General features: G+C 43.1%; 3 protein-coding genes and 1 long non-coding RNA gene across 8 annotated transcripts in view; 2 read left to right on the top strand and 2 right to left on the bottom strand.

Moving 5' to 3' along the window:
- Positions 1–8,881, bottom strand: part of map4k3b (mitogen-activated protein kinase kinase kinase kinase 3b) — a 30,587-nt gene extending 21,706 nt beyond the window's left edge. The window contains exon 1 of one of the 4 annotated variants that reach the window (XM_083544586.1): positions 8,470–8,881. In XM_083544586.1, coding sequence (XP_083400712.1) covers positions 8,470–8,874 — 405 coding nt within the window. In that variant the 5' untranslated portion in view covers positions 8,875–8,881. The remainder of the gene's footprint in view (positions 1–8,469) is intronic. The other 3 variants (XM_083544587.1, XM_083544588.1, XM_083544589.1) reach the window with 3 other exon arrangements.
- Positions 8,882–11,655: 2,774 nt separating this feature from the next.
- thumpd2 (THUMP domain containing 2) lies at positions 11,656–17,407 on the bottom strand. The gene is made up of 10 exons (XM_083544806.1): positions 17,269–17,407; positions 16,251–16,383; positions 15,906–16,123; positions 15,637–15,714; positions 15,439–15,491; positions 15,226–15,313; positions 14,499–14,570; positions 14,232–14,346; positions 13,993–14,113; positions 11,656–13,720 (listed from the first exon to the last, which is right to left on the bottom strand). Exons 1-10 carry the CDS (start codon positions 17,377–17,379, stop codon positions 13,459–13,461), a joined length of 1,251 nt encoding a protein of 416 aa, XP_083400932.1. The 5' UTR covers positions 17,380–17,407; the 3' UTR covers positions 11,656–13,458.
- Positions 13,978–15,384, top strand: LOC310727953. Its single transcript, XR_014534127.1, has 2 exons — positions 13,978–14,118; positions 15,232–15,384. It is a non-coding gene; the product is annotated as an uncharacterized lncRNA (long non-coding RNA).
- A 234-nt stretch (positions 17,408–17,641) lies between the features above and the next one.
- On the top strand, positions 17,642–26,909 carry ecd (ecdysoneless homolog). 2 transcript variants are annotated; one of them, XM_083544676.1, is made up of 12 exons: positions 17,642–18,174; positions 18,866–19,071; positions 19,168–19,346; positions 19,904–20,096; positions 20,356–20,484; positions 21,042–21,167; positions 21,291–21,376; positions 22,729–22,829; positions 23,028–23,253; positions 24,032–24,099; positions 25,039–25,256; positions 26,602–26,909. In XM_083544676.1, exons 1-12 carry the CDS (start codon positions 17,970–17,972, stop codon positions 26,794–26,796), a joined length of 1,932 nt encoding a protein of 643 aa, XP_083400802.1. In that variant the 5' UTR covers positions 17,642–17,969; the 3' UTR covers positions 26,797–26,909. The 2 variants fall into 2 exon arrangements, with proteins under 2 accessions (XP_083400802.1, XP_083400801.1); XM_083544675.1 differs by having other exon boundaries at positions 26,599–26,909.
- Positions 26,910–27,522: the final 613 nt, after the last annotated feature.

The raw sequence follows: 27,522 nt of genomic DNA, 5'->3' as shown, positions 1-27,522 counted from the left end.
CACACACACACACACACACACACACACACACACACACACACACACACACAAAGGCATTTCTGTAAGGCTTGAATAAGAGAGCCCAGTCTACCAGAGCAGCTGAGGTCACGTCAAACGGAGGGATGGAAAACAAGAGGAAAGAACATTCTCTTTATCGCTTTGTTCCCATCACCAGGCATTAACGGTTGAGGGGGCCATTAATTTTGGCCTGAGTTCACACCGATAGGCCAAAAGTCGATATCTGAGATGGCGAGGAGTAACGAGAATGCCTGAGGTGATGTCAAACCAAGACTGGGACTTTGACGCTCTACTAAGATCTGCTGCACCCGGATGAAAATCTTGAAACACCGCATCAGGAGATTCTGGAATGTAGCGTAACCATGGAGAGCTCTAGCGAGCTAACCAGAGAACCTGTGTATCAACTCTGATACATGAAATGGATTATCCATGAACGGAGACGCAATGGTGGAACTGTAACGAGTGGACATTCGGTGTTGAGGATGAGGATGGATTCCGAGTCTGGTTCCTTTCATGTTTTTTTCCTTGTCATCTTAAAGGGTTTATTCCTTCACCACTGTCACCACTGTCTCAATCATTAGGGACAAACTTATACATCCTAACATTATAACCTCTTTATCTCCACAAAGCAGCTATGAGACAATGTCCATCTCACACCCAGTCCTTCAGAGACATTCTGCTTGTACCAGTCCACCTCTTGATACCATTATGATGACACCGCTGTAGAAATTATCAATATTATAGAGAAAACCAGTAGAACAGAGCACTGCATCACACGGCAATCTCATACAGCGAGAATAAACGGCATTACTAACGCAAGAAACCCAACGAACACCGACCTTGGGCCGACCTTTCCTCACAAAGTCTGCGTTTTCAGCTTTTCTTGAAAATTCCATCTTGTAAATCTAACTGTATCTGCAACCGTATCAATTTCTTCTCCTCCGTCAGTCATTGTGGAATGAAAAACTAACAGCTATTGAACCCGTATGAATATGATTGACCTTGCGCAGTTTGCTACAGATGCGGGATGCGAGCTCGGCGCTCTCCGACCATCCGATCGAAGGACGTGGAAATGTTGACGTTATCGGACGCCTGCAGTTTGGACTGTGAAGGCTCAAGGCAGATACCCGTGACCACAGCAACTCGTGATATGAAGGCTGAAATCTGACTGAATAGAAACTCCAATGTAAAAAGGCAGGAGAGACTCACGATGAAATAAAAGAGAAAGAGTACAGATTCTGAGAGTGTTTAGGCCAGCAGAGAAGGCCTTGCTGACCCTGTTGGCCCTCAATGGAAAAGCCAGACATAAAAAAATACAAGCAAATATTAAAACCCTTGAATCTGAATCAAACGGCCAAAATGGATCAAATCGTAATCCCCCTGAATCCAACCCTGAAAATCGTAACTAATTGAAAGGGAACCCCGTTAAACCCCAAACCTGTGAATCTGACTGAATTGTAGCCCCCAGAATCGAAGTCAGATAAAAAAAAAAAAGTTTGGGGGTTCAGCACCCCGGTATCGCCAAGCTACCAATCTTGGGGCCTTTGAGGAGCGTATGTATAAAACCTTTCAAAAGGAAAACCTCGGAGTCTGATAAACGTACACATTTGTCTGATTCCGGGGCTAAATTCCGGTTCCACACAGAAGTCTGAGATCAGCACCTCCTGTAACCGCGAGTCAGGTATTCTGTCTGAATCGACACGTTGGTGTTGGGTCCTTTGGGAAAAAAGGTTTCTTTGGCTTGAAAGACGAAACCGTGACCAGAATGAACACGAAACATACGGCAGGGTAAAAAGGGCGTTTTCTAGAGGAAGGTTCTAGAACATCGCAATGGAGCGCTATATTGAAATCTAGGTTGGGATTTCACATCCATTGTCAATCCTGGTCTGCTAGTGACCAGAACAAAGGGGCTGATGGAACAACCTGCCCAGTCACCACACCTAAATCCCAATGAACTGCTCTGGGATGAAGTGAATCTTTAAAGAAATCTCCAACTAGTGAAGAACATCTTTGGTGAGTTTCACAAGAGGCACAGCAGTGTTGGAGTGCTGAACGTTTGGAGAAACGAACTGTTAAGGGAGGATTTGTCAAGGAAAATAAATTAAGGTTGTGAAATTCCAGGAATTGTCAAGACTGGAAACTTCCCATGGGAATTGGCAGGAATTAACAGGAATAACCTGGAAATTTTCTAAATTGCAGGTTGCCTATACTAGGGAACTAAAACTTTTCCAGTATAAGTTTGGTAAAAAACAAAAAACAAAACAGATTTAATGCGATTTTAGAATTTCATCAATCACCTGCACACAGCACACTTACTGCAGGGTTAGAGGCCACGCCCCCTACACGCACACAAAATAATGCGGGCAAGTAATTCACGTAAATATTACGTCAATTTATGTTTAAAACTTACAACAAAATTTACTAACAATTAAATCAAAAATACCCCTTTTTTTTATCTCTATTAGTTTACTACATATCAACTTATGTCCAAAGAAAATTATGTTTGTATATGATAAGGTTGATATACATTTCCCCAAATTTCTAATTACTCCTGTGATTTCTCATACACTCCTGATTAGTTTCCAATTATGCATATTTCCAAAATTTCCCAGATAAAGGTTTTCTGAAAGTTTCCAGTTATTTCGAAGTAAATCTTTATAGTGTTAAATGACTGCGTTTGTGACAGAAACAAAAGGAACATGCAAACATGCTTTGCTCATAAGGAGGGACTTTGTATGCGATATTAACGAAAGATGGAGAACCCCCCCCCCCCCCCCCAATTATAATTTAAAGGAAGTTACACTAAATCAGCCTTTTTCTTTAAAACACAAACGTTTTCAGCCCACATCTCACCAGCCAAAACTCCACTCTGGCATCCGAAAGAGCGGAGTCAGTGTTACAACACACACACACACACACACACACACACACACACACACACACACACACACACACACACACACACACACACACACACACACACACACACACACCACAAAAATGAGGAAATGGGAACAATTAGGAGCAAACAGGATGGACAGACCTCCAATTCTGCACATGTCTGTTGGCTTGTACACACACACACACACACACGCACACATTTGCATCCCCAAGCCAAGGCATTTCCCACCCACAGAGGAAGTCATACACATTTTCTTCCCTACGACCCGGGGGGGGGGGGGGGGGGGGTGTTTGATTACATTGCACAGCTTTATCCTGACTTTCCCAAAAGAATCTCTCTCTCTCTCACACACACACACACACACACACACACGCCCATTTGGAAGTCGCCATCTGCCACTACACAGTCACGATTCTTTGTGTTTTCCTTAATTCACTCGTGTACTTGACAAGGCCTGATTACACAAAATCTTACTCCTACAAGTGCACTATAAATAAAATACCCTGCCAAGTGCACAAAAAATCTAATAATCCAACAATCCAACAGACCCAATCACTTCCTACTCAACACATAAGTGCACTACAGACACCCTACCTAGTGCACTCAAAATCCAATAAACAACTTAAGGGGTCCAAGCACCTTCTACTCACACACAAATGCCCTACTTGTAACATACCCTATCTAAAGCACTAAAAATAGAAATGATCCACATCATGTCCAAGGGGTCCAATCACTTCCTACTGAACACTACTTATACCCTACCTAGTGCACTCAAAATCCAAATAATCCAGCAATCTATGGGGTCCAATCACCTCCTACTCAACATGCAAGTGCACTGTTTATAATTAGAGCTGCAACAACTAATCGATAAAAAGGATAACGATCGACAATGAAATTAGTTATAAACGAAAGCTGAATCGTTTAGTTGGGCTGCTCAAGTTATGGTTTAGCTTGGAGGTGAGACCACAGCCGCTTGAGAAAATGGTGAGCAGCAGGGAAAAGTGTCCATCCCTGATTCATGGGAGCATTTTATATGAAACACAACAAAGAAAACTGCACCTGGAAGTGATGTAAAGCGGCGCTTGTGTGGGATGAAAGTGGATGAGCGTGTGAAAATAACACACTGGAGTCACGGATGAAGGTGAAACATCAGCACGGTGAGCAGAAACTCTATAATCGTGTGAAAATTGTGGAGTTTAATGAAGTGCTATTGTGTAAACTGTTTGTAAATTCAGGAAAAGTCGCACCGGATCTGTTCTGTCGTGACTCGCGATGATTCGATTAAAACAGAACACTAAATCTAAAAGCAGCAAATAACGGCAGCAGTAAACGAGTAGATTTTTAGTCGCTGTTGTGGATTTTAGCAAACGATTATGCGTTTGTACGCCAATGCATTTTTTTTTTACTCAAGCCTGTTAGCTCGCTGCGTTTCTCCGACACTAACTTCTAACTTCTGTTTTTAAACGTGGTTTTTACTCTTCGGATATTTTATTTCTGCATATATCATTTAATTATTATAAAAACTTTTATACAAACTTTTTTTTTAAACAACAATAATCAAAACAGTGTTTTGTTTTTAAGCACGGTTGTCAACTTTAACAATACGAATGTTGATTTACACAATTTGCTTCATCTTTTATACTCAAATGGCTTGTTTTGTTTTGGTTTTTTTGACAGAAAGAAACGACCCAGCAGGAGTGAGTTTGCTTAAAGGAGAAATCCTCCATTCACTCCTCAATAAGCAGCTACTATGAGCTTTATAACGTCTAAATTTAGGAAAGGTCAACTCAATATGTGGCTTTTGCATTTAAGTATACATAAATACTCTGAATTGGGGGTTTATGTAGTTATAATAAGCAAAACAACCAATGTAAATAAAAACGATTTTAAAAAACCCACAATTAATCAAAAAAATTAATAATCGTCCGAATAATCGGTGACCAAAATAATCGTTAGTTGCAGCCCTACTTATAAAATACCTTAACTAGTGCACTTAAAGTCAAATCGCCAGCCAACTAGTGCAAGTAGTGCACTACTCAAATAAAAATAAGTGCACTAGAAGTCAATCAGGATGCCCACCTCCTAGCCCAAAGTGGACAAACCCCAAAATGACTGTCCCCTACCCTAACTGGTGCACTACAAAACAGCGGGCCATGTAACGGCCCCTATGGGATATACTACTATAATTAAACCCAACGTAATGCACTGAAGCAAAAGTAGCCCAGTTCGTTCCCTCGATGACATCATGAAATTCTCTGACCTTTTAGTGCCCTAATGGAAGTGTAGAGTCGAATATTTCTTCCGCTTTCCAAAAGCAGGTTGTGTCCTCGAAGCACTCGTGCGTATTTCGCAAAGCCCTAATTAAGCACGACAGCGCACGAGCCCTATATACACTGCAGAGCAATGGCGTGTGCTACTTCCTAAATCACACTCTAAGACCCCCTAAAACCACCTCCTGCACCCTACGGAGTGCGCTAAATGTCCAACTAATGTAATCTATAATTGTCCACCATGTAGTGCATGATATGTCCCAAATCGCTAAATCAACACTCCCACCCTACATAGTGCACTAAACACCACACTAGGAGCAAGGTGTCATTTGGTATACAGACAGAAACTGGATTTGGACCTGGGACCTAGGATCATCTCCACTTACTGGTCTTGTCTTAAATTCCTCCTTACTGGATTATAGCGCACTATGTAGAGTGGCTACGACAGTGTTGTTTGGTGTTCAGCCCCATGAGAGTATATACAAGTTTTTCTTTTCATTGATCTTGTCATAAATTCCTCTTCAATGGACATACAGAATAGTGCACTATGAAGGGTACTGAAGCTTGTACAGGAGGTTAAATGTCTATTGGTATACAGCCAGGAGAGTATAAATCACAGTTTGGGACAGATACATCACGTCACGATTTCCTTGTACTGATTGCGTCTTAAATGCTTATAGTGCACTATGTAGGGTGCAACGACATGTGCACTTCTATGGGAGGTACAGTGTCATTTGGTATTTGGAACTGAATGCACTTCAAATAATAATTTGGGACACGTCTTTTACTTGGTATATAACCGTGTATATTCCTCCTTATTGCTCTAATAGTGAACTAGTGAATAGTGCACTTCCACAGAGGGTAAGATGTCATTTGGTATAGAGCCAGGAGATTAAAAAATAACAGTTTGGACCACTTGGATTCTAATGTTGTGCACTACACGGCCTCAACTGTTACCCAACTCACTCTGGCTGTGTCCCAAATTACCTCCTATTTCATGAAGTGCACTGAATTAATATGTTATCAAATTCAGGACAAGGCTTAGCCTTTAATTTTCTCTAAATAAACATCACATGACTTCCTGGTACCCCAGTGTACTGATACTAATGACAGTACAGATGTGGCCCAGTCTGCTATTCAAGTATCCCTAAATGACTCCACTGCATATACAAGTGCAGTAGATATTATCTGAAAGAATAAACGCTCTACCTAGTTCACAAAAAAAAGTCCAACGGGTCCAATCACTTTCTGCTTAACACTCAAGTGCCCTACATAATAATACACCCTATCTAGTGCACTAAAAATCCAAATACTCCAAAAATCCAATAACTGCAATCACTTCCTACTCAACAAACAAGTACACTACATTAATACACCCTTTCTAGTACCCTAAAAGTCCAAAAGCCAGACAAACTAGTGTCAAAGTGGTCCAAAGGCTTGAACTAGTGCACTAAAAAAAAAAAACGAATAATTGTTGGAGTGGTCGATTGCTAAAAGGGTCGATTATTCTGGCGAATAATCGGGGGGGGGGGGGGGGTGGTTGCTGAAACAGACAATTATTCTACCGAATAACCGTTGAAATGGTCTATTGCTCAAACGGTCCGTTATTCTACCGAATAATCGAGGGTGGTTGATTGCCAAAACGGTCGATTATTCTGGCGATTAATCGGTGAAATAATTGATTGCAGAAATAATCGATCGCTGTAGATCTACTCTCTACTTCCTAATCCAAATGGGCCAAACCTTAAATAAATCCCCCTACCCTACCTAGTGCACTAAAAACCAAATATGGGTATAAACCAAACCATGTATCTGGGTATAAAATAATAAATAAACCCTACGTAGAGCACCAGGGCAGAAGTAGCCCAGAATGATCACATCCTTCATGACATTCTGATAAAACTGACAATCACAGATTCCCTGCAAAACCTTATGCACTAAAACCTAGTGTCCACTTGTCCAAGAGAAACGTCCAATATAAGTGCACAAGTTAGCGTGTGATACATCCTAAATCACTCTCTAAGACCCCCTAAAACCACCTCCTGCACCCTACGGAGTGCGCTAAATGTCCAACTAATGTAATCTACAATTGTCCACTATGTAGTGCATGATATGTCCCCAATCGCTAATCAACACTCCCACCCTACATAGTGCACTAAACAACACACTAGGAGTCAAACAGACCAAAATAACCTATAGAGGTTCCCTACTTGTAGTACAAGTGCACTACAAAGTGCACTACATGTCCAAGTGCACTACAAGTACAAGTGCACTACAAAGTGCACTACATGTCCAATAAAGTGTCCAAACTCATGTCTAAGGCATCCGATCTGTAAAGTGCACTAGATGTGATAGAATATCTTACACGCCCTACCTAGTGCCCTAAAACCTAATTAAAACAACCGTTTGTACTTCAACTTCTCATCTATGTGCACTCCATGTGATGAAATCCATTATTCACCCCTACACACACTACCTAGTGCACTAAATGTCCAATAAACTACTATGTCTAAGGGGACCAGGACCTCCTACTACATATTCAAGTGCACTACATGGGACACTAAAACCTTACACCCCCTACCTAGTGCACTAGAAATAAAATACAAGGAATGAGAGGTCAAATGGGTCTCTACGTCTCCTCCAAGTGCACTACAGATACCGACATAACACCTTATACACCCTACCTAGTGCACTAAATGTCCAATACCGAGGGATCTGTTCAAATTTCTGTCTTAGGGGGACACTCAATCATTATGCACCCTATCTAGTGCACTAGACATCAAACCCAAGGTATAATGGGGTCAATAAGATCCCTACTTCTCATCCAAGTGCACTACGTATGCACTACCAGGCCATTAGGAACAGCACCCTCCCTAGTCCCAATTCCACAAGTGCACTCTGTAGTGTACAGAATAGTGCACTAGATACCCAGGTGGGCTCCTACTTGACATACACGGTTCTAAAACACCCTTAAAAGTGCACTCTACAGAGACGCAGTTTGGACGCGCGCGACACAGACACACACACACACACACACACACACACACACACACACACACACACACACATCCTGTAGTTGTTTACTACACGCGAGGAGGTCGTTCTGACAGCTTCAGCCTGATGATGCCACCGATCTGCGCAAGACGCGGCCGATGAGATACGAGGGGGTCGCAAGATTATTATTTTTTTGCTGCGCATCTAGGTGGTGGTGTTGATGTTTTCGGTGCTGCTGTTGTTGTTGTTGCTGCTGATGGTGGTGGTGATGATGATGATGATCACCTTGTACACATCGCCGTAGGTTCCGCTCCCGATCCTCTGGATCAGCTCGAAGTCCTCCTGCGGGTTCCGTCGCGAGAGGTCCAAGCCTGTGCTCATGGTGGCGGCTTGCTTGTTGTCCTCCTCCCCCGGTGGTGGCAGCAGGGCGGCTCCGTGCGAACACACCCGCGGCCCGGAGAAAAAAAAAACGCTCAGACGACGCCGCCTGCGCCTCCGCTCGCCGCTACCGAGCGCAACATGTCCGCCGTCTGCGCATGCGCCGTGCGGCTCCGCCTCTCTCCGTCGCGCATCCTTCCCCCCTCCCTCTCCCGTTCCTTTTCCTTCTCGCTCTCTCTCTCTCTTTCTGCACGTCTGCCCAAGGACCCCAATCCCGGGACTGTCCATCGCGTTCGCCTGATTTAAATTCATTTTAAATACTTATTTTAAAACGAAATCATATTTAGCTTAAAAAAAATCAATAATTATACATATTTATTTTTTCTTACTAAAACTAAATAACATTTAGCTTAATTTAATTGTATCCAAAAAAAAACATATTTAGACTTTTACAAAAATGCTAATTAATTACTAAAACTAATAGTGATTTTTTTAACAAGATAATACAAAAAATACATTAAATAATAATAATAATAATAATAGCTGGTAAAAATAAATCAGGCACTTGAATATCTACCTAAATATTTGCCATTCCTCAAATTCATCCAACTAAACGTGAGACCGGAAGTGAAAGGGGTACAGGATATATACAGAATGTTGTATATGATACAACACGTGTATAAATAAGCATGTATTCACTTGCACCAGTGAATCTGTTCTTTGAATCTCGTTCATCATAATAAACGTAGATTCTTTATTTTTTATTGTCATTTAGTTTATTTGATCAGAAATCAAAAAAACGTGTAATTTTCAGTAAGCAGATCCTCCAACAAGTCTACATACATGACGATAGTCCCAATAATGAAAATATAAAAATACAGATACAAATTTTGATAAACAGAATGAGTAGATTCGTCGCTCCTATCTTCTGGTCCGTATCGTTAGTTCTTTGTCACGTGACACAACAATAATGTCAAGATTGCGTGTACGCTTTTCGACCTGAATCAGTTCAAATCATGATCGTGTGGTGAATCACTGATCAGCCATAACATTATGACCACCTTCCCAATATTGTGTTGGTCCCCCTTTTGCTGCTAAAACAGTCGTGATGCATCGAACATCAACAGCATTAACGTCTTCAGCAGTTTGAGCTACAGGAGCTTGTCTGTTAAATCGGACCACACGGTCCAGCCTTCACTCCTCACGTGCATCAACGAGCCTTGGCCGCACACGACAAATTATTTCTGACAACGTGGATATTTTGGACATGTTCTTAGCACTTTTAGAAGATCAAAGAAGAGCAAATCATTAGCGACAGAAATACAATAAACAATCTATTCAGCCGATCAACCGGTTATATCCTATAATTATATTCTTGTTTTGATTATGGCACACATTCAGTGAAATTCTTTCTTCGCATATGATCAAGTCAAGTCAAGAAGCTTTTATTGTCATTTCAACCATATATAGCTGATGCAGTACACAGTGAAATGAAACAACGTTCCTCCTGAACCCTGGTGCTACATAAAACAACAGTCACAGAACAGAAGAACACAGGGTCAGGAACTAAGATCCTCGCCACATAAAGTGCATGTGTGCAACTGGTGCAAACAGTGCAAAAGACAACACAAGACAGTGCAGAACAATACACAATACACAAAATATAAAAATAAGAATAGCAATAGCTCCGCCAGTAAAACCTGTCGTGACAGAATAAGGTGCACAGTAGCAGAAAAATGTACACAGAAATGTTAACAGAATTGTGCAATTCTACAATATAGCAGCAATCAAAATGAACTTAACAGTGACCAAAGGATTTGGACAGAATATTGTGCAAAAAGAGCAAGTCCCGGAAGATCAGCAACAAACGGCATGTAAACATTTTGCGATAAATCTCCAAAGAAGGAAGGGATCCCTGGTACCTCAGGAACATGTTTAATTGACGGTGGTGGAGATCAAATCCTAATACAGCTATTCAGTGACCTCTAATGAAAGACATCAAGCTGGTCCTTATTCTTGAAATGTTTTTCCAAATGACTTTTATTCCCCATTTTCATCTCCTTATATATAGTATGTAATAGTGGTCCATGGACCCCGGGCTCAAGATCACCTTTGGTCCTAGTCTGGGCATCCTTGTGTGATATTTATGTGCAGTATATGTGGTGGTCTTAAAGAGACTAAACCATCACCTTCAAAATAGTCCTCTCGCACAGCAATCCTGCGCTACCAGCGTTCCTGCCACCTCTGGAACGTGTCCTGGAAGATCTCTGTGTCAAAAACGGATCTTCATCTTCATCACAAGAGGCCAAAGTCCTGCAGAAGGGCAAATCTGGCGAGTAGGCTGGGTGCCGAAGTGAGATCGTGTGGATCGTTCTCCGACAATCATCATGCACAAGTTGCCGAACGTTTTTCCGGGGGGCTCGTCAAAGGTGTTCCTGATCTCTCGTTCGTCTTCCAGTAATGTTTTTCCCGCTCTTGAAGTTCGTGTACTGTGCCGCTCCAGATAATAATGAATATACCAGATAAACGTGTAGAGAAGAACAATATCATCGTGGAGGTGATAATTGGTTACTGATCAGAAGTTCGGGGGTTTAAACTCCAGTATCTCCAAGCTGCCACTCTTGGGGCCCTTGAGAAAGGCCCTTAACTAACTCTCTGTGCTCAGGGGGCGCTGTATCATGTCTGACCCTGTGCTTTGACCCCAGATTTTTTACATCCTAAAAGAAATAGCAACTCTTCTAAATATATATCTATCATTTAATTTGATGTGACATTTCAAGATGTGGTGCTGAAACCATTCAGACCACGAGGTCTTCGTTAGCCTCTGCATCTCCACTGAAGACATGCATTACTGTCTTGAAAAGGTTTTGGATTATGAAAACACTGAACCCCACCCTGCATGTACACACACACACACACACACACACACACACACACACACACACACACACAGCTGCAATACTGGTTTCTCACACCTTGTTCTTACTTACGTACATGCAAGGCAAACTAACTGGATTTATCACAGTCAACAAGTGAGTAATAACAAGAGGAATTCTCTTTTCACTCACACACACACACACACACACACACACACACACACACACACGTTTCTTCTTTTCTATGTCTCTTGTACACATTTGTGTCTCTAACAGAAGAACTTGTGTAAGACGGAGAACAGGAGAGAAGAAGTGATCAGACTTCTTCACCCCCACAGTCACACATGGAGGTGGAAGCTTAATGGTTTGGAGGTGTTTTGGCACACAGAAGATTGAAGACTTATTCCGGGTGAAAGGAACCAACATGGCAACCATTCCATACTTAATCTCACACCATGCAATTCCTTCTGGACTCCGGCTCAATGAAACCGACTTCGTCTGGAGAGTTATCTAGAATGGAACGACCTGCCCAGTCACTGCACCTAAATCCTATTGAACTGCTCTGGAATAAACTGAATCACAAAAACTCTATTTTTTAGCATGTCTTCCTTGTACCCTGGGAAATGCTGAGAGCATCAGAGCAGTGGTAGAGAATGGAGGGATGATTAGAACAGTGGGAAAGGATAGAGAGATGACTAGAACAGTGGTAGAGAATAGAGGGATAATTAGAGCAGTGGTAGAGGATGAAGGAATGACAAGAGCAGTGGGAGAGGATGGAGGGATGACAAGAGCAGTGGGAGAGGATGAAGTGATGACTAGAGCAGTGGGAGAGAATAGAGGGATGACAAGAGCAGTGGGAGAGGAAGGAGAGATGAGTGGAATAGTTGTAAAGGATGGAGTGATGAGTAAAGCAGTGGAAGAGGATGAAAGGATCTGTGGTACAGTGGTAGAGGATGGAGGGATGAGTGAAGCAGTGGAAGAGGATGAAAGGATCTGTGGTACAGTGGTATATGATGGATGGATGACTAGAGCAGTGGTAGAGGTTAAAGTGATGAATAGGTAAACAATGGATGGATTGGTGGAGCAGTAATAAAAGATGGAAGGATGAGTGATGAGGTAAAGGATGAAGGACTCACTAACGCATTGGTAAAGAATAGAAGGAGGAGTGAAATAGTGGTAGAGGATGAACGGATGAGTGGTAAAGAGGTAAAGGATAAGGATAAAGTTTTAGAGAGGTAATGGAATTAGTAACGCAATGGTAAAGAATGACGGGATAACAAAGTGAAAAAAAGATAAAGAAAAGAGAGATGAGGAAGCAGTGATAGCGAAAGGGATCTTTGGAGTAGAGGATGGAGGCAAGAGTGTTGAAGAGATAAAAGATGAAGAGAATAGTGGTGAGGTAAAAAAGTAAAGGACAAAGGGATTAGTTGTAGAGAATGAAGAGATCAGTGGAGCAGTGGTAGAGGATGGACGGATGAGTGGAATAGTGTTAGGATGTGGGATGAGTGAAGCAGTGGAAGAGGATGGAAGGATCTGTGTTGCGTGGTAGTGGATGAAGGGATGAGTAAAGCAGTAGTCAAGGATGGAGGGATAACTGCAGCATTGTTAGAGGATAGAAAGATGAGCGGAGCAGTGGAAGAGGATGGAAAGATCTGTGGTTCAGTGGTAGAGGATGCTTTACATGCATTGGTAAAGAATTGCGAGATAAGTGAAGTGGTGGTAGAAGATGAAGGGATGGGTGGTATTCTATTCGTTTAAACAGAACTTATACGATTGTGTGTAGAACTCTGAGGTAACAGTTTGAAGAAGAACCACACATGGGTCAGAAGTCAGGTGTCCTAATACTTTTGAGGGAATATTTAGGGCTCCGAGACCGAATGAGTTCAAGAATTAAAAAGTTTAATGGATCTAAAAAAAAGAGATAAAAAAAACAAATCCATAAATACGAGGGCCACAGGATTACAGTTCAAAGAAAGAAATGGAAGGAAACAATGCGAGACGGATTTTCCGAGACGCACCCTCACACCCTCACGTCCGACACCTGTGCGTCACGTGGCACGTGTGTCTTGGTGTAGGTGTGTACAAGCGCGTCGGTGCTCCCGAGGCTCACGCGGTGTTTGCTCTGGAGGAGCAGAGAATTCAAAGGACCCTGAAAGACGTCTGTCTCCCAGGTGGAACCGACGGACTGCGATTCGAGAGCCTCCGACGGGACCAGTTTCTTGATCAGGGAGGAAAGTTGCAGGCTGAGCAGGAGAACCAGGGTTCCACCTTCACGGAGAACTCTGTAAAACGAGAAGTTGCTTCAGAACACTGATTATTTTTCTACAAAACCACATCCACGAGTGCGTTATTCCTGATATAGTGTAAGGGATCACTGTAAGGTGGTATCAAAAGGTTTCGAGACTAGTTTTGTTACACGCCAACAGATGGCAGCACAAGGCTCGGCGCACAGTCACAGGGAGCACCGACCTGTGGGAGGATATTTGGCAAAAGTGAAACTTTTTGATACCCCTCATATGAAGAAGAACCTCATCCAGAAGTTTCAGAATCCTACCTCTCCATCTCCGTTAGGAGGTGTGGAAGAGCGGCATTCACGTCCACGCCGCAGCGGAACTTCCTGCCGAAGGGGACGTCGCACACCACTGCGTCTACGGAGGACGAGGGGAGCGGCAGGGCTACGGTACAGACACACGCAGTTACCAAAACTCTAAGCTTCATACCATCAGTGTAATGAAGAGGCATTGTGTGTGTGTGTGTGTATGTATATGTGTGTGTGTGATGAAAGTCAAGTACCCATGCATGAGGACTGGACAAACAGAACTCTCTCCTTTTGTCCAGCCGCGTGTACATTCTCTACGGCTTTCTTTAATTGAGCTCCGTCACTGTCTATCCCAATAAACACACCATTCTACACACACACACACACACACACGAGTGCGCAATTTAATTAACTTGCACTCATCTGACACATACGCTCAGCACTGTCATCAGTGTGTGTGTGTGTGTGTGTGTGTGTGTGTGTGTGTGTGTGTGTGTGTGTGTGTGTGTGTGTGTACACACCGGACACTCCTGCACCGCCTCCAGCAATATGGTGCCAACTCCACACATGGGGTCTAAAACTACTGAGGCCTCCTGAAAGAAACACAGAGAGAGAGAGAGAGAGAGAGAGAGAGAGAGAGAGAGAGAGAGAGAGAGAGAGACACACACAAAGATAAGAGACCCAGAGGGGAACGCGGACACATACACAAAGAGACAGAGAGGAGAGACATGCACAGACAGAATGACAGAGGAGAGACACACACAGACATACAGAGAGAGCGAGGAGATACACACAGAGACAGAGAAGACACACACAGACATACAGAAAAACCGAGAAAGACAGAGGAGAGACATACAGAGACAGAGAGGAAAGACAAAATAAAAAAGACAGAGCGAGGAAAGATGCACAGACACAGACAGAGAGAAAAGACACAAGGTGGGACAAGGACACTGTTCAAAAGAATAAATAAAGAGAATAAAATTATATGACGAGAACTTTAATATTCTTAGACTCTATGGTCAAATGTTTGTGGACACCTGACAGATCAGATTGATATGTGCTTCTTTTTGAACATCTCATTCCACATTTAGGGCTGTCAATCATGCAGGCTTATAAGCATACTAGGCCACACCTACTCCAACTGTTCATTAACACACCAGTCTGGTATCATACTATTAACACCAGGTTTCCTGTGTGTGTGTGTGTGTGTGTGTGTGTGTGTGTGTGTGTGTGTGTGTGTGTGTGTACCTGCAGATTACAGAGAGATGCCATCGCCCAAGCTATAGTGGACCTGAGTCCTGTGTGCTTCAGATAACTGCGAGTGGCCAGAGGCTGCCTACACACACACACACACACACACACACACACACACACACACACACACACACACACACACACACACAATAAGCATGATGCCAGAGCAAATCATAGCTTTAATACAGGAAATAATATCCGAAGTACCTTAAAAGAGGAATCCCGACTACACAGTGATCATCGCTTATATACACGTTCACCTGAAAACACACACACACACACACACACACACACACACACACACACACACAGCAAATAACCCACAACAGCAAACCCTCCATCTCAGTTTGAAGAGATCTTTATAACAAAGATATAGTGTGTGTGTGTGTGTGTGTGTGTGTGTGCCTCAACAGTTGGCTCTCGAAGGTCAGCTTTCCATCCAAGCTGTTGGCTGATGGCCATCCCAATGACACGATTCAGGTTCTAACACACACACACACACACAGTTCATTGCAGCAAGTAAAACAATCAAGACAGAGACAAAGAGAAAAAAAACACAGACAAAAAGACAGAAAGGAGAGACAAGAGACAAAGAGGAGAGACACAGAGGAGAGACACAGATGAGACGCACAGAGAAAGAGGACACACACACACACACACACACACACACACACCTGGGAGTTATAAGAGCGGGCGTTGACTCCGCTGCAGCGGCAGCTCACTCTAAACGTAGGAGGATTCAGACTCTCCTTGTCCTCGTCTCGTCTCCTCTTTTGTCCCCGCCCTGGACATTCGTTAAGCTCCGCCTGCAGCGAAGACCAGCTGGACATGACGGCGCTCCACAAATCTGGATTTCCCACAATCCTCTGCTGTATCACGCTTGCTGCTTTGGCTGGTGAAGAAAAGGAAAAGGACGCCAGTCAGAGGACGTTGTGTGTGTATGGAAGAGTGAACACACTCCTGTCCTCACCTGCACTCCTCCTATCTCGAGGTAAAGGAGTGTGATGTGAGCTGCACACCTGGATTTGTGGGTAAGGGAGTGGGCGGAGCTTTGCGCAGAAGCAGGAAGAGTCGCTCCGCTGACTTGAGTCGCATCATGGCGTGGAGATTTGAGCGGCAGCGGAAAAACACCCTGCCGGGGATGTGTTCCACCTAACACACACACACACAGTTCACTGATCAATATCATTCCCAATCACTGATTACCATTGTTAGTGAGGACCAATCACTGATCACCGATAGCTTCAATAACCAATCACTGATCACCAATAGCTTCATCACAACCAATCATTAATCTCCAAATCTCCTGACAACCAATCACTAATCAACAATGTTCCCAATAACCAGTCACTAATCAACATCTATTGATGGCCAGTAGTCCCAATGACCAATCATCAGTGACCAATCATCAGTTACCAATGTTCCTCATCACTGATCACTAATCACTAACAGTCCCAATGACCAATCATCAGTGACCAATCATCAGTTACCAATGTTCCTCATCACTGATCACTAATCACTAACAGTCCCAATGACCAATCACTGAAAACCAATCACACTGCCAACCAATTAATCATTAATGTCTCCAATAACCAATCACTACTCACGAATGGTCCCAATGACCATTTATTGATAATTAAAGCACCTGAACACAAATCACTGATGTTCCTGATGTCAATCACTGATAACCAATTGTCCCAATAACCAATCACTAGTTACCAATGCTCCTGACAGCCAATCACTTATCACCAATGGTTTAAATAACCAATCAACAATCACTAATGGTCCCAATAACCAATCACTGATCACCAATGCAACTAACAACCAATCATTGATCACCAACTCTCATTAAGACCAGTGTGTTAAGAAACTTTCTCACGCTACTCATATTGAGCTGCACAATTTATTCAATATACAAATTACCAGAATGATGACGTCACCTGGCTACTTCTAGCTACTTTTCCCACCTCTGTAATTTTTTCATTCCTCTGAAAACTAAGTGAATGTAACTCAGAATGAAATAAAAGCTCCTTTGACCTCTGTAGCGTTCAGTTTGCGCTTTACTTCGTCCAGCAGAAACGCCTCCATACCGGCTCCCGCGGTACAGTAGAACCGAACCGAACCGTCTCCAGCCCGTTTCATCATCATTATCAGCAGCAGCAGGACCGCCACTACACTTTACACTGTACGCGCAATACGCATGCGCGTAAATTTCGCGAAGATGACCAAAAGAGTGGTTCGGTTTCAAAATTAAAGCCAGCCTTTTACAGGTTATAGACTTTTAAAAATGAGAAACAAATTGCTTTAATTACAAATGTTCGCAAGATTTAAATGAATAAATGAGTGTTTTTAATTAATACTCAGGCTTATCAAACGATTTGAATCATTTAAAAAAATTTTGCGTGCAAAACCATTTACAGAAGTAAAAACCTTATAGTTTGCAATCCAGATTAATTCCCCAAGGAAAACAATTATTTAATGTTAATATATAACCTAATTATATTTAGATTTAGATTTTCTTTATTTCTTATTTATTAACCCAAGTTTAGTTGAAGCGACGAGTAAGGACTTTTAGTTTAAAAATCAAACCCGGAAGTATTTTCGACGTACGTTCGACGCTTGAATGTTACGAAAACACGTGCACCCGTTTCCGGGTTTCCGGACACGATTCGGAAGGTGCTGAGTTCCGTTTAGAGACAGTGGAGAGCAGCGGCTAGATCGCATCCCCTGCACAGGTCATGGAGTTCCTGAAGAGAGGCTCAGTGCCGGAGGACGCGGTTCAGTACCGACTCTTCCTGCTCCATCCGGATTCTCTGGATGTTGAGGAGAACCAGCGGCTCCTACTGCGACTCCTGGGGGATGTTCTGGCCGAGGTCGCTGCTCTTCTGGTGGGCTACATTTGGCAAAAGCAGGCGTTTAATCTCAGCTTTCATCCGGAGAGAGGTGATGTGATCTGTAGATCTTGTTTAGATCTTGTAGATGCTATGAGATGAAAGAGGGTGGAATGGGTGCAGATTCTTTTTGATCATTATGTGGTTGTTGGTAGAAAAACCTCTACAATTTACCATTCACTGGAACTATGAACCGCAAACACTGTTCCAACATGATGCACACATCCAGCTCCGAGAAGACATTAGGTGTGAAGTGCTTTGAAGAACCCTGACCTCCTCAGCTCCATGGAATTAACTGAAGACTCCTTAATCTCCATCAGTGTTTCAATAATTCTTTGTAGTTGTAGTTTATTTGGAAGGTGGGAGGTTAAGGCTCTGGGTTACTGATCAGAAGGTCGTGGGTTCAAGCCTCAGTATCATCAAGATGCCATTCTTGGGCACAGGTGTGGCTAAAGTGAAAGGAGACTTTTAAAAAGTGTGTGAGATTCGTGTCTGTGATGCAGCTCAGATTTTTATTTCTAAATATGATTTCGTGACAATTAAAAGAAGGCAAAATTTTTTATGTAAAAGAAAAATGTAATTATTTATAATAATAATAATATAATGGATAAAATTGCATTTGGGACCAAATATGCCACGAGATCAATAGCAGCCTTTTCTTCCCTGCTATATTTAATGTGTGTGTGTGTGTGTGTGTGTGTGTGTGTGTGTGTGTGTGTGTGTGTGTGTGTTTTTGTCTATAGGGGGCGTCCCAGCTCACCTGGGCGGAAGCACAGAATTTGGTGACAACGTTGAAGACGAGTGGTTTATTGTTTATCTCCTGCGATTCATCACACACACGTTCAGAGAGCTGGCTGCCAGCGTCCAGGATAACGACGGACAGTTCCTCCTGATCGAGGCGGCTGACTTTCTGCCCAAATGGCTCGATCCGGACAGCAGCGAGAACAGGGTCAGAGGACATGATGATGATAATGATGATAATATGAAGGAGGAGTTTAGGATTAACAGGTTTCCTGCCCTGTTTCTTGCCGATTGACTTTGACAGGTTTTCCTGTACCATGGAGAGCTGCACATTCTGCCTGTTCAGGTGCGTGCTGGAGACGGCGGATGGCCTCGGGACTCGGTGCCATCAGTACAAGAGGCTCTGGAGGTGCTGCACAGGCACGGGGAGCGCTGCGTTGCTGATCAACGCATCCAAGCTGTGCTAGAGCATCGACTGAAGGGGTGAGGGACTGTTTGAGAGAGAGGTAGATCAGGAGGTGTGGTTAAGAAGGAGGAGAAGGGGCATGGATAAGGAGGAGAAAGAGATGTGTTTCAGTAAGAGAGAGGTGGGGTTCAGGAGGAGAAGGGTGGAGTTTATGAGAGGTGGGTGGTTAAGGAGGAAAGGGGTAGAGTTTATAAGCGGGGTGTGGTTCAGGAGAAGAGGGGTTTGGTTCAGGAGGAGAGGGGTGGAGTTTATGAGCGAGGGTGGTTTGAGAGGGTTGGGTTTATGAGGGGTGTGGTTTAGGAGGAGAGGGGTGGGGTTTATGAAAGGGGTGTGGTTCAGAAGGAGAGGGTGGAGTTTATGGGAGGGCTGGGGTTTATGAAAGGGGTGTGGTTCAGAAGGAGAGGGGTGGAGTTTATGAGGGGTGTGGTTTAAGAGGAGAGGGTGGAGTTAATGAGAGGGGTGTGGTTCAAGAGGAGAGGGTGGAGTTTAGGGGCCTTAGATTTAGTTAAAATCTATAAATAGATGGAACTGAATTCTGAATGTGTGTGTGTGTGTGTGTGTGTGTGTGTTGCAGATATCCAGGTAAAATCCAAACTAGTCTCCATCATGCACATTGTTACGTACCTGCAGGTGTTGCGGCGGTGTTGTCACGGCGACCTGACCTTGTGGCTCCAGCCGTTTCTGCATTTTACCTGCGTGACCCTGTTGACCTTCAGGCTTGCAGAAATTTCCGAAACTTTCCCCCAGAATCGAGAGTCCTCACACTGGTACTTATTATGCGTTCTTAGTTGTTATATATGAGAAGATTGATGAAGAAGATCAGGGTTGTTTGATCAGAGCTGTCCAATCAGAGTTTCACATCTATTATGTCCAATCATAGCTGTCCAATCATAGCTGTCCAATTAAAGATATCTGCCTCTTACCTACTGTTAAAGTATGTCTTAATATCTATTAGGATTCATTCTCTCTCTCTCTCTCTCTCTCTCTCTCTCTCTCTCTCTCTCTCTCTCTCTCTCTCTCTCTCAGGTGACCTTCACTCGTTGTCTTTTCGCTCAGTTGCAGCAGCAGACTTTTGTTCCTGACACGAGGAGTGGCTTCACTCTGCCGCCTCCCTCACACCCTCAGCACAAAGCTCACGAGCTCGGGATGAAACTGGTAAGACCCCGAGCGCTTTGTCACGAATCGATGTGGCGTGAGGGAAATAAAACCCCAGAGTTAATGGAAAACTATTAAGTTCAGAGAAGCAGCAGTAGCAGGGTCACGCCACAGCTGTTTCCCTTATACTCACATAATACACTTTAGGGGCAAAAGTTTGCGGATACCCGAACATTGGTATGCGCTTCTTTTTGAACATCTCATTCCACATCTCCATTTGCTCTTATAATAAGCTCCAATCTTCTGGGAAGAGAAGAGATGTTCCACTGGATTATAAAGTCAGTCATTTCCTCACGTTCAACAGGATTTAGTGTTTTAGCAGCAGATCTTCTACTCCAAACCACAAAATATCAGAGTTTCACGGAGCCGGCTCTGTGCACAGGTGCGTTGCCATGCTGGAGCAGGTTTCGGATCTTCTCGTTTAAGTGAAGGGAACATTTTATCCTATACATCGTTTTGTGGAAACATTTAGGGAAAGAACCATGTGGCTGGAAAGGTCAGGTGTCCCAATAATTTTGTTCATATGGTATCATATGGTAAGTTTTTTTGGATTGCAGGCTCACGGTTTCGAGATCCTGTGCAGTAAAAGCGGGCGATCAGGAGCGAACTCTGAGGCTCCAGCGAACGTTCATCCGCTCTGGAGAGGTTTCCTGAACAGCCTGAAGAGGAACGGTTACTTTAAGGTGAACTGAGACGAAATAAACAGGATCTAGATTTAGATTCCTTCATAAAACTAACGCCAAACATTGCCTGTGTGTGTGTGTGTGTGTGTGTGTGTGTGTGTGTGTGTGTGTTTGTACACACAGGGGGAAATGGAAGGCTCGGCGCGACACAGAGAGCTCATGACGGCCGCCGAGAGTTTCTTTAAGCACTCGGTCCCTGGCGCTCACAGGTGAGGGGTCACGTGTCTCCATTCCATGATGATTCCATGATGATGTGCATCTCTGTAACTGAAGCTGATGCGATTCGCATCTCGAAGCACGGTCAACGATACGATTCATTAAGGCTGAAGCAGCTACCGATCCGATCCGATTCACCCCTATTACGATGCAGTGCGATCCGATGTAGCTCAATATAGTACTGATAGTTTTATTTCTGTGGTTCACGCAGACATCATCAATTTACTTCAGTGCCTTCTGTCTTCTAACGCATGCCCCCTTTCACTCGCACGCCTTTGTAGTGCAAAAGAAAAAAAGAAATATAACCCAGATGTTCTTTTCCTGTTGTGTCAGCAGGAATTCACAGCTCTACCTCTGCCATGTTAATCTGTATTCTGTGCGACTCTCAGGACACGCCTCGGTCTCCGTTGCAAAACCTCATATTCGAGAAAAGAAGGAAAACGAAGGGTCACAAATTATTAATCTCTAAAAACTGCGTGTGAGCGAAAAATAATGCAACAACCATTGATATCCAAGAGGTGGCGCCAAAGTCCACACATCCTTCACTCAGTAGAAGTGCAGATTCAAAAGATTCTGGTAAACGTTGAAGTTCTGCTTTTTCACTCAAGTTAAAGTAAAGAAGTTTGGGCTCTGACATGTACTTCAGTAAACAGTAGTGATTATTACTACCTGTTTTAGTGTCACGCTGTAACTGAACCTCACATCATATCAATATATTAACACAAAATCATTTCAGATGTTGTTCTCTAATGAATGTATTCAGGCTGAAGATCCACCATATAGAACACAAGCAGAGAAAAGATGATGATCAGGAAAGTCTCTGTTCTCAGTCATGTTCTCATCACTGACTCCCTCTGTCTCATCCACGTGAACCCCAGACTTCTTACTGTCTTCTGTCCTGCTCATTGTGAGCTTCAGAAACTAGTCTACGTCTGTGGTGTGTGAGAGGAAATGATGCACCAGTGGATTAAAAAAGCTGCACAATGACAACAAACATGTTGATGGACTGAAAACGGCGAAATGAGCAGAAAAAATATTGACGTTTTATTGAATTCTTGAATTTATTTTCTGCAATGATTTCTGTTGAAATGTTGAGAACAACATTTGAAATTATTACCTTATTATCTTATTTATTTCATTATTATGTATAAATTTATTTGGGGGAAATATTTCTTTTTGGTTTATTTATTTATTTTTAATAGTTTTCCCCACATTTTAAATACATTTATTTATTTTATTTTTTTGTTCTTTTCTATGGGACGCTCTTTTTTTTTTATATGTTGTACTTAAAATTTCAATCTAAATATTATTTATTATAATTTTTTTTTTTTTTTTGTGCTTGCAGTGATCATGGACCAGGTGAGGAGGTGTTGCAGGTGTTAGAGAGCACCCCCTACAGTGTGGAGGAACTGAGGAAACAAGAAGCTCATCTTCCACCTGAAGACAGTATGTGTGTGTGTGTGTGTGTGTGTGTGTGTGTGTGTGTGTGTGTGTGTGTGTGTGTGTGTGTGTGTGTGTGTGAGAATATAGAAACTAAAGGAACACGCATGTGTCTTTAAAAAACCATAAAAGACTGAATTTTCAAACTGATGCAGAACGAAGGTACCATACTGATGCTGCATTACTCTCTGTCGCCCTCTACAGGTGACGACTGGCTAAACATCACCCCAGATGAGCTCGAGAGGTTGCTGGATGAACGAGGGGGTCAGAGATCAAATAAAAGTCAGAGGGCTGCGTGTGGCACAGGAACGAGAGAGGGCGAGGAGACTCAGCATGAGGAAGAGGCTGGATTCACTTTAGTGGCTGTGACTCAGGGAATGAAGGACTTCATAAACGCCATGTCGTCACACGAAGGAGCTGAATTCCCACGGTATCATCATCATCGTTCCGAATACCAAATATAATATAAAACTCATGTTTATTTAAAAGAATATATAAATTTATGGTCAGTATGTTAAATATTAATTAGTATCAATTAATCAATTTTAATTTCTCAAGCACACATAAACAGCAGAATATATGAGCATATTATTAGTAAAAACAAAATTGTAACAAAAATAAGAGAGAAATAAATTTAGAATTTGAAGTACATATATATCGGAGGTTAAGTAAAAAAAATATGTTGTATGTAAAATTATATTGCTTAAAAGTGTCCCAAAAAATAGCATTTTCTTGAAATAATTGTAATTTCTTCCAGGTCACGTCCTCTACATAATAATAAAAAAAAAAAAAAAAGAAAAAGAAAAGAAAAAGAAGCTAATTTATTCTAATAAATTTTGAAATATTTAAATTAATTATTCAAATTTGTTAAATCTATAACCGGAGTTTTATTTTATTTATTTAATATAATTTTATTCACTTTCATAGTCGGTGTTTTCATGAATTCTAGTGGCTCCCACTGATTCTGCATTATGGTCAAAGTAAATTTTAAATATATAATAATTAAATTAGTAATTAAATCAGTTAATATAGTTAATAGTAATATTTTATAAAAATTGCTTCATGATCCAAACTCTTGGTTCACCCCCCTAATAAATGAATGTCATTATTATAATATATTAATATGAAACTAGTTTTGGAAGCAATCTGACCTGAAATGTACTAATTGTATTAATGTAAAGATGTCGTGTGCTGTGTTTGGGTTCCAGGTCGTGTTTATCAGAGCCGTTCAGTTTCGACCCCGACACAGTGACGAGTGCTCTGGACCGACTGCTTGGTGAGTTCAGCTGCTGAGACCCTGAGCATGTTTACAATTTCATATAGAACATCTGGTATATCTGTGAAAAGATTAATAAAATTCTGTTTATATGACTGTAAGGAAATTGTGGATCAGGAAGAGGAGGAGAGAAGGTGTGGTTTAGGATTAGAAGGAAGTGTGGTTTAGGATTAGAAGGAAGTGTGGTTTAGGATTAGAAGGAAGTGTGGTTTAGGATTAGAAGGAAGTGTGGTTTAGGATTAGAAGGAAGTGTGGTTTAGGATTAGAAGGAAGTGTGGTTCAGGTGGAGAGGGGGTGTGGTTTAGGAGGGGATGGGGTGTGGTTTAGGATGAGGTGGTGTGGGTAAGGAGGAGAGGGGTGTGGTTCAGGAGAAGATGGGTGTGGTTCAGGAGAAGATGGGTGTGGTTCAGGAGAAGATGGGTGTGGTGGTGTGGTTTAGGAGGAAATGGGGTGTGGTTTAGGATGAGGTGCTGTGGCTTAGGAGGAAAATGTGTGGTTTAGTAGGAGAGGGTGTGGTTTGTATGAGAGGGGGTGTGGTTTAGTTGGAGAAGGTGTGTGCATCAGGAGGAGGAGGGGTGTGGTTTAATAGGAGAGGAGGTGTGGCTCAGGAGGAGAGAGGGGGTGTGGTTTTGAGGAGAGCAGGGTAGATTAGGAGGAGAAGGGGCATGGATCAGGAGGTAAGGGGGCGTGGATCAGGAGGTAAGGGGGTGTGGATCAGGAGGTAAGGGGGTGTGGATCAGGAGGTAAGGGGGTGTGGATCAGGCGGTAAGGGGGTGTGGATCAGGCGGTAAGGGGGTGTGGATCAGGCGGTAAGGGGGTGTGGATCAGGAGGTAAGGGGGTGTGGATCAGGCGGTAAGGGGGTGTGAAACAGTAGGAGAAGGAGGTGTGGACCAGGATTTCAGGATGTTTGTGTCAATAAATGTAATTGATGATGTCAGGTGCGAAAGACCAGGAGCTCGACTCTGATGATTTAGATAACGATGATGATGATGATGATGATGATGATGACGACGACGATGGTGATGAAGCGAAGGAAGAACGATCTGAAGACCAGACAGGAGCAGAGACATTGGACAGTCTGAAAAGATATATGGACGAGATGGACCAGGAGCTTCAAACCACAAACGTCGGACATAGTTTCACATACAACAGCAAAGTGAGTACAAGTTGCTCTTAACTGGTTCCAAAATAACCGTAATATTAATAAAATAATTGAACGAAAGTAAAACAGATGTAGACAGAGACTAACAGACAGGAGCGGAGACAGAAGAGAGGCAGACGCGAAGACTAAAATTAAAGAAAACAGACAGAGTGAGAGACGGAGATCTACAGACAAAGATCATCAGAATGGAACGAAGATACTGATAGAGACAGATAGACAGAAATGGAGAGAAAGCTAGACAGAGAAAAAGACAGGGAGACAGCCACACAGACAGAGACAGATAGGTGAAGGCTTGGAGATGAGCGGAGACAGAAACAAGCAGACTGTACGTTACAGAGACAGACAGAAAGACAGAAAGAAATGAAAACAGATAGGCTGGTAAGTGAGACTGACAGGCAGACAGGATAAAGAGACCGAGAGACAGATGCAGAATTAGAGACACAGGGGGAGAATGGAGAAGGAGAGAAAGTGACAGACAGACATGAATGAAGACAGTTGAGCAAAGCAGGAAGATTGAGATTCTGCCTTCTGAAAATTGACACGGTAAGAGAGATGGCGTTAGATGAGCAGGGACAAAAACAAGGAAACAGTAAAATAAAGAGACAGGTAGACAGACAGAGCTAAAGATGGACAGAAAAAGACAGTCAAACAGGAAGATGAGACAAACAAACTGACAGACAGATGGAGATGAGACAGAAATACAAACCGGACAGGCAGATGAAACAGACAGACAGGGTGATCAGACAAACTGATGTGGAGATGAGACAAACTGACAGACAGACGTGGAGATGAAACAGAGACGAGTTACATGGAGATGAGATGAGACAGACGAAGAGATGAGATGAACACTCATTGAGATGAGACTAACAAACAGTGGGATGAGATGAGCCAGACAGCGAGATGAGCCAGACAGCGAGATGAGCCAGACAGCGAGATGAGCCAGACAGCGAGATGAGCCAGACAGCGAGATGAGCCAGACAGCGAGATGAGCCAGACATCCAGACAGCGAGATGAGCCAGACATCCAGACAGCGAGATGAGCCAGACATCCAGACAGCGAGATGAGCCAGACATCCAGACAGCGGGATGAGCCAGACAGCCAGACAGCGGGATGAGCCAGACAGCGGGATGAGCCAGACAGCGGGATGAGCCAGACAGCGGGATGAGCCAGACAGCCAGACAGCGGGATGAGACAGACAGCGAGATGGGACAGACAGCCAGACAGAGAGATGAGACCGACAGCGAGATGGGACAGGCAAATGATGACAAAGATAGACTTGGACAGACAGAGTTTATGAGAGTTTGTTTTGTAACTTTTTAAAATCTTCCATGTCCAGCAGGGCGGCGATGTCAGTGCAGATGCACCCGAAAGCCCGCTGCAAACCGAAGACGACCTCCAGCCCTTAGACGTGGACGTGAACCTGGTAGCCAATCTGCTTGAGTCACTCTCCTCTCAGTCCGGTCTCGCCGGACCCGCTTCAAATCTGCTGCACAGCCTCGGCCTGCGCCTGCCCCCGAACGCCGATCCTTCCTGAATCCTCTCGCCTCAACTAGCACTTGAACATTAGTGTGTTCAACACTGTAGACTCGTATTGAATTGTATTTTTTTTTTTTTTACAGAATTTCAAATAAAAGCACTTGTAAAATATTTGATTTTTAAGTCGAAATTTTGTATCATTTGGACATTTCTGGAACATGATAAATGTTCTCTTTGGAGAAAATATAGAGAAAACTCCACACACATCTCCGCTTCAGCCACTGCTCATAATCTCAGGGTAAATATGAATATTCAACAATCCTTTTCCTGACATGTTGCTAACGTGACACGCTCTTCTCGATTTCTTCTCTATAACATCAGAAGGCTTCTGTCGTTTTCACTCTTGTGTCATTTTGAGACTGGACGACTGCAACTTGATTTCAACCTGCCTAAGTTCTCCCACCCCACCCCACTGCTGCTCTTCCTTTAGCTGGCATTAAGATTCAAAACAATGATGCTTACAAAGCCAAAAATGGAGCCTTATCTTAGCTCAAAGATCTGATCACTCCTCACACTGGACCATGCTCCCTCAGATCTCGACTGGTCCCACCATCTCTCTGCAGAAGAGGTAAGTATACAGCAAGACCTTTCTCTGTTCTGGCAAAGAGGTGGTGGAATGAACTTCCCCCAGAGTCACTGCCCTCATCTTCAAAGGAGAGCTGAAGACCTTCCTCTTCCTGCACCACTCCCATTAGTGGTCACGACGCAGGATCATCAGTCTCCA

The sequence above is a fragment of the Silurus aristotelis genome (assembly GCF_946808225.1).
Source record: "Silurus aristotelis genome assembly, chromosome: 6".
Taxonomy (NCBI): domain Eukaryota; kingdom Metazoa; phylum Chordata; class Actinopteri; order Siluriformes; family Siluridae; genus Silurus; species Silurus aristotelis.
Note: the sequence above shows the minus strand (reverse complement) of the source record. Positions and strands in the feature narration are given on the sequence as shown.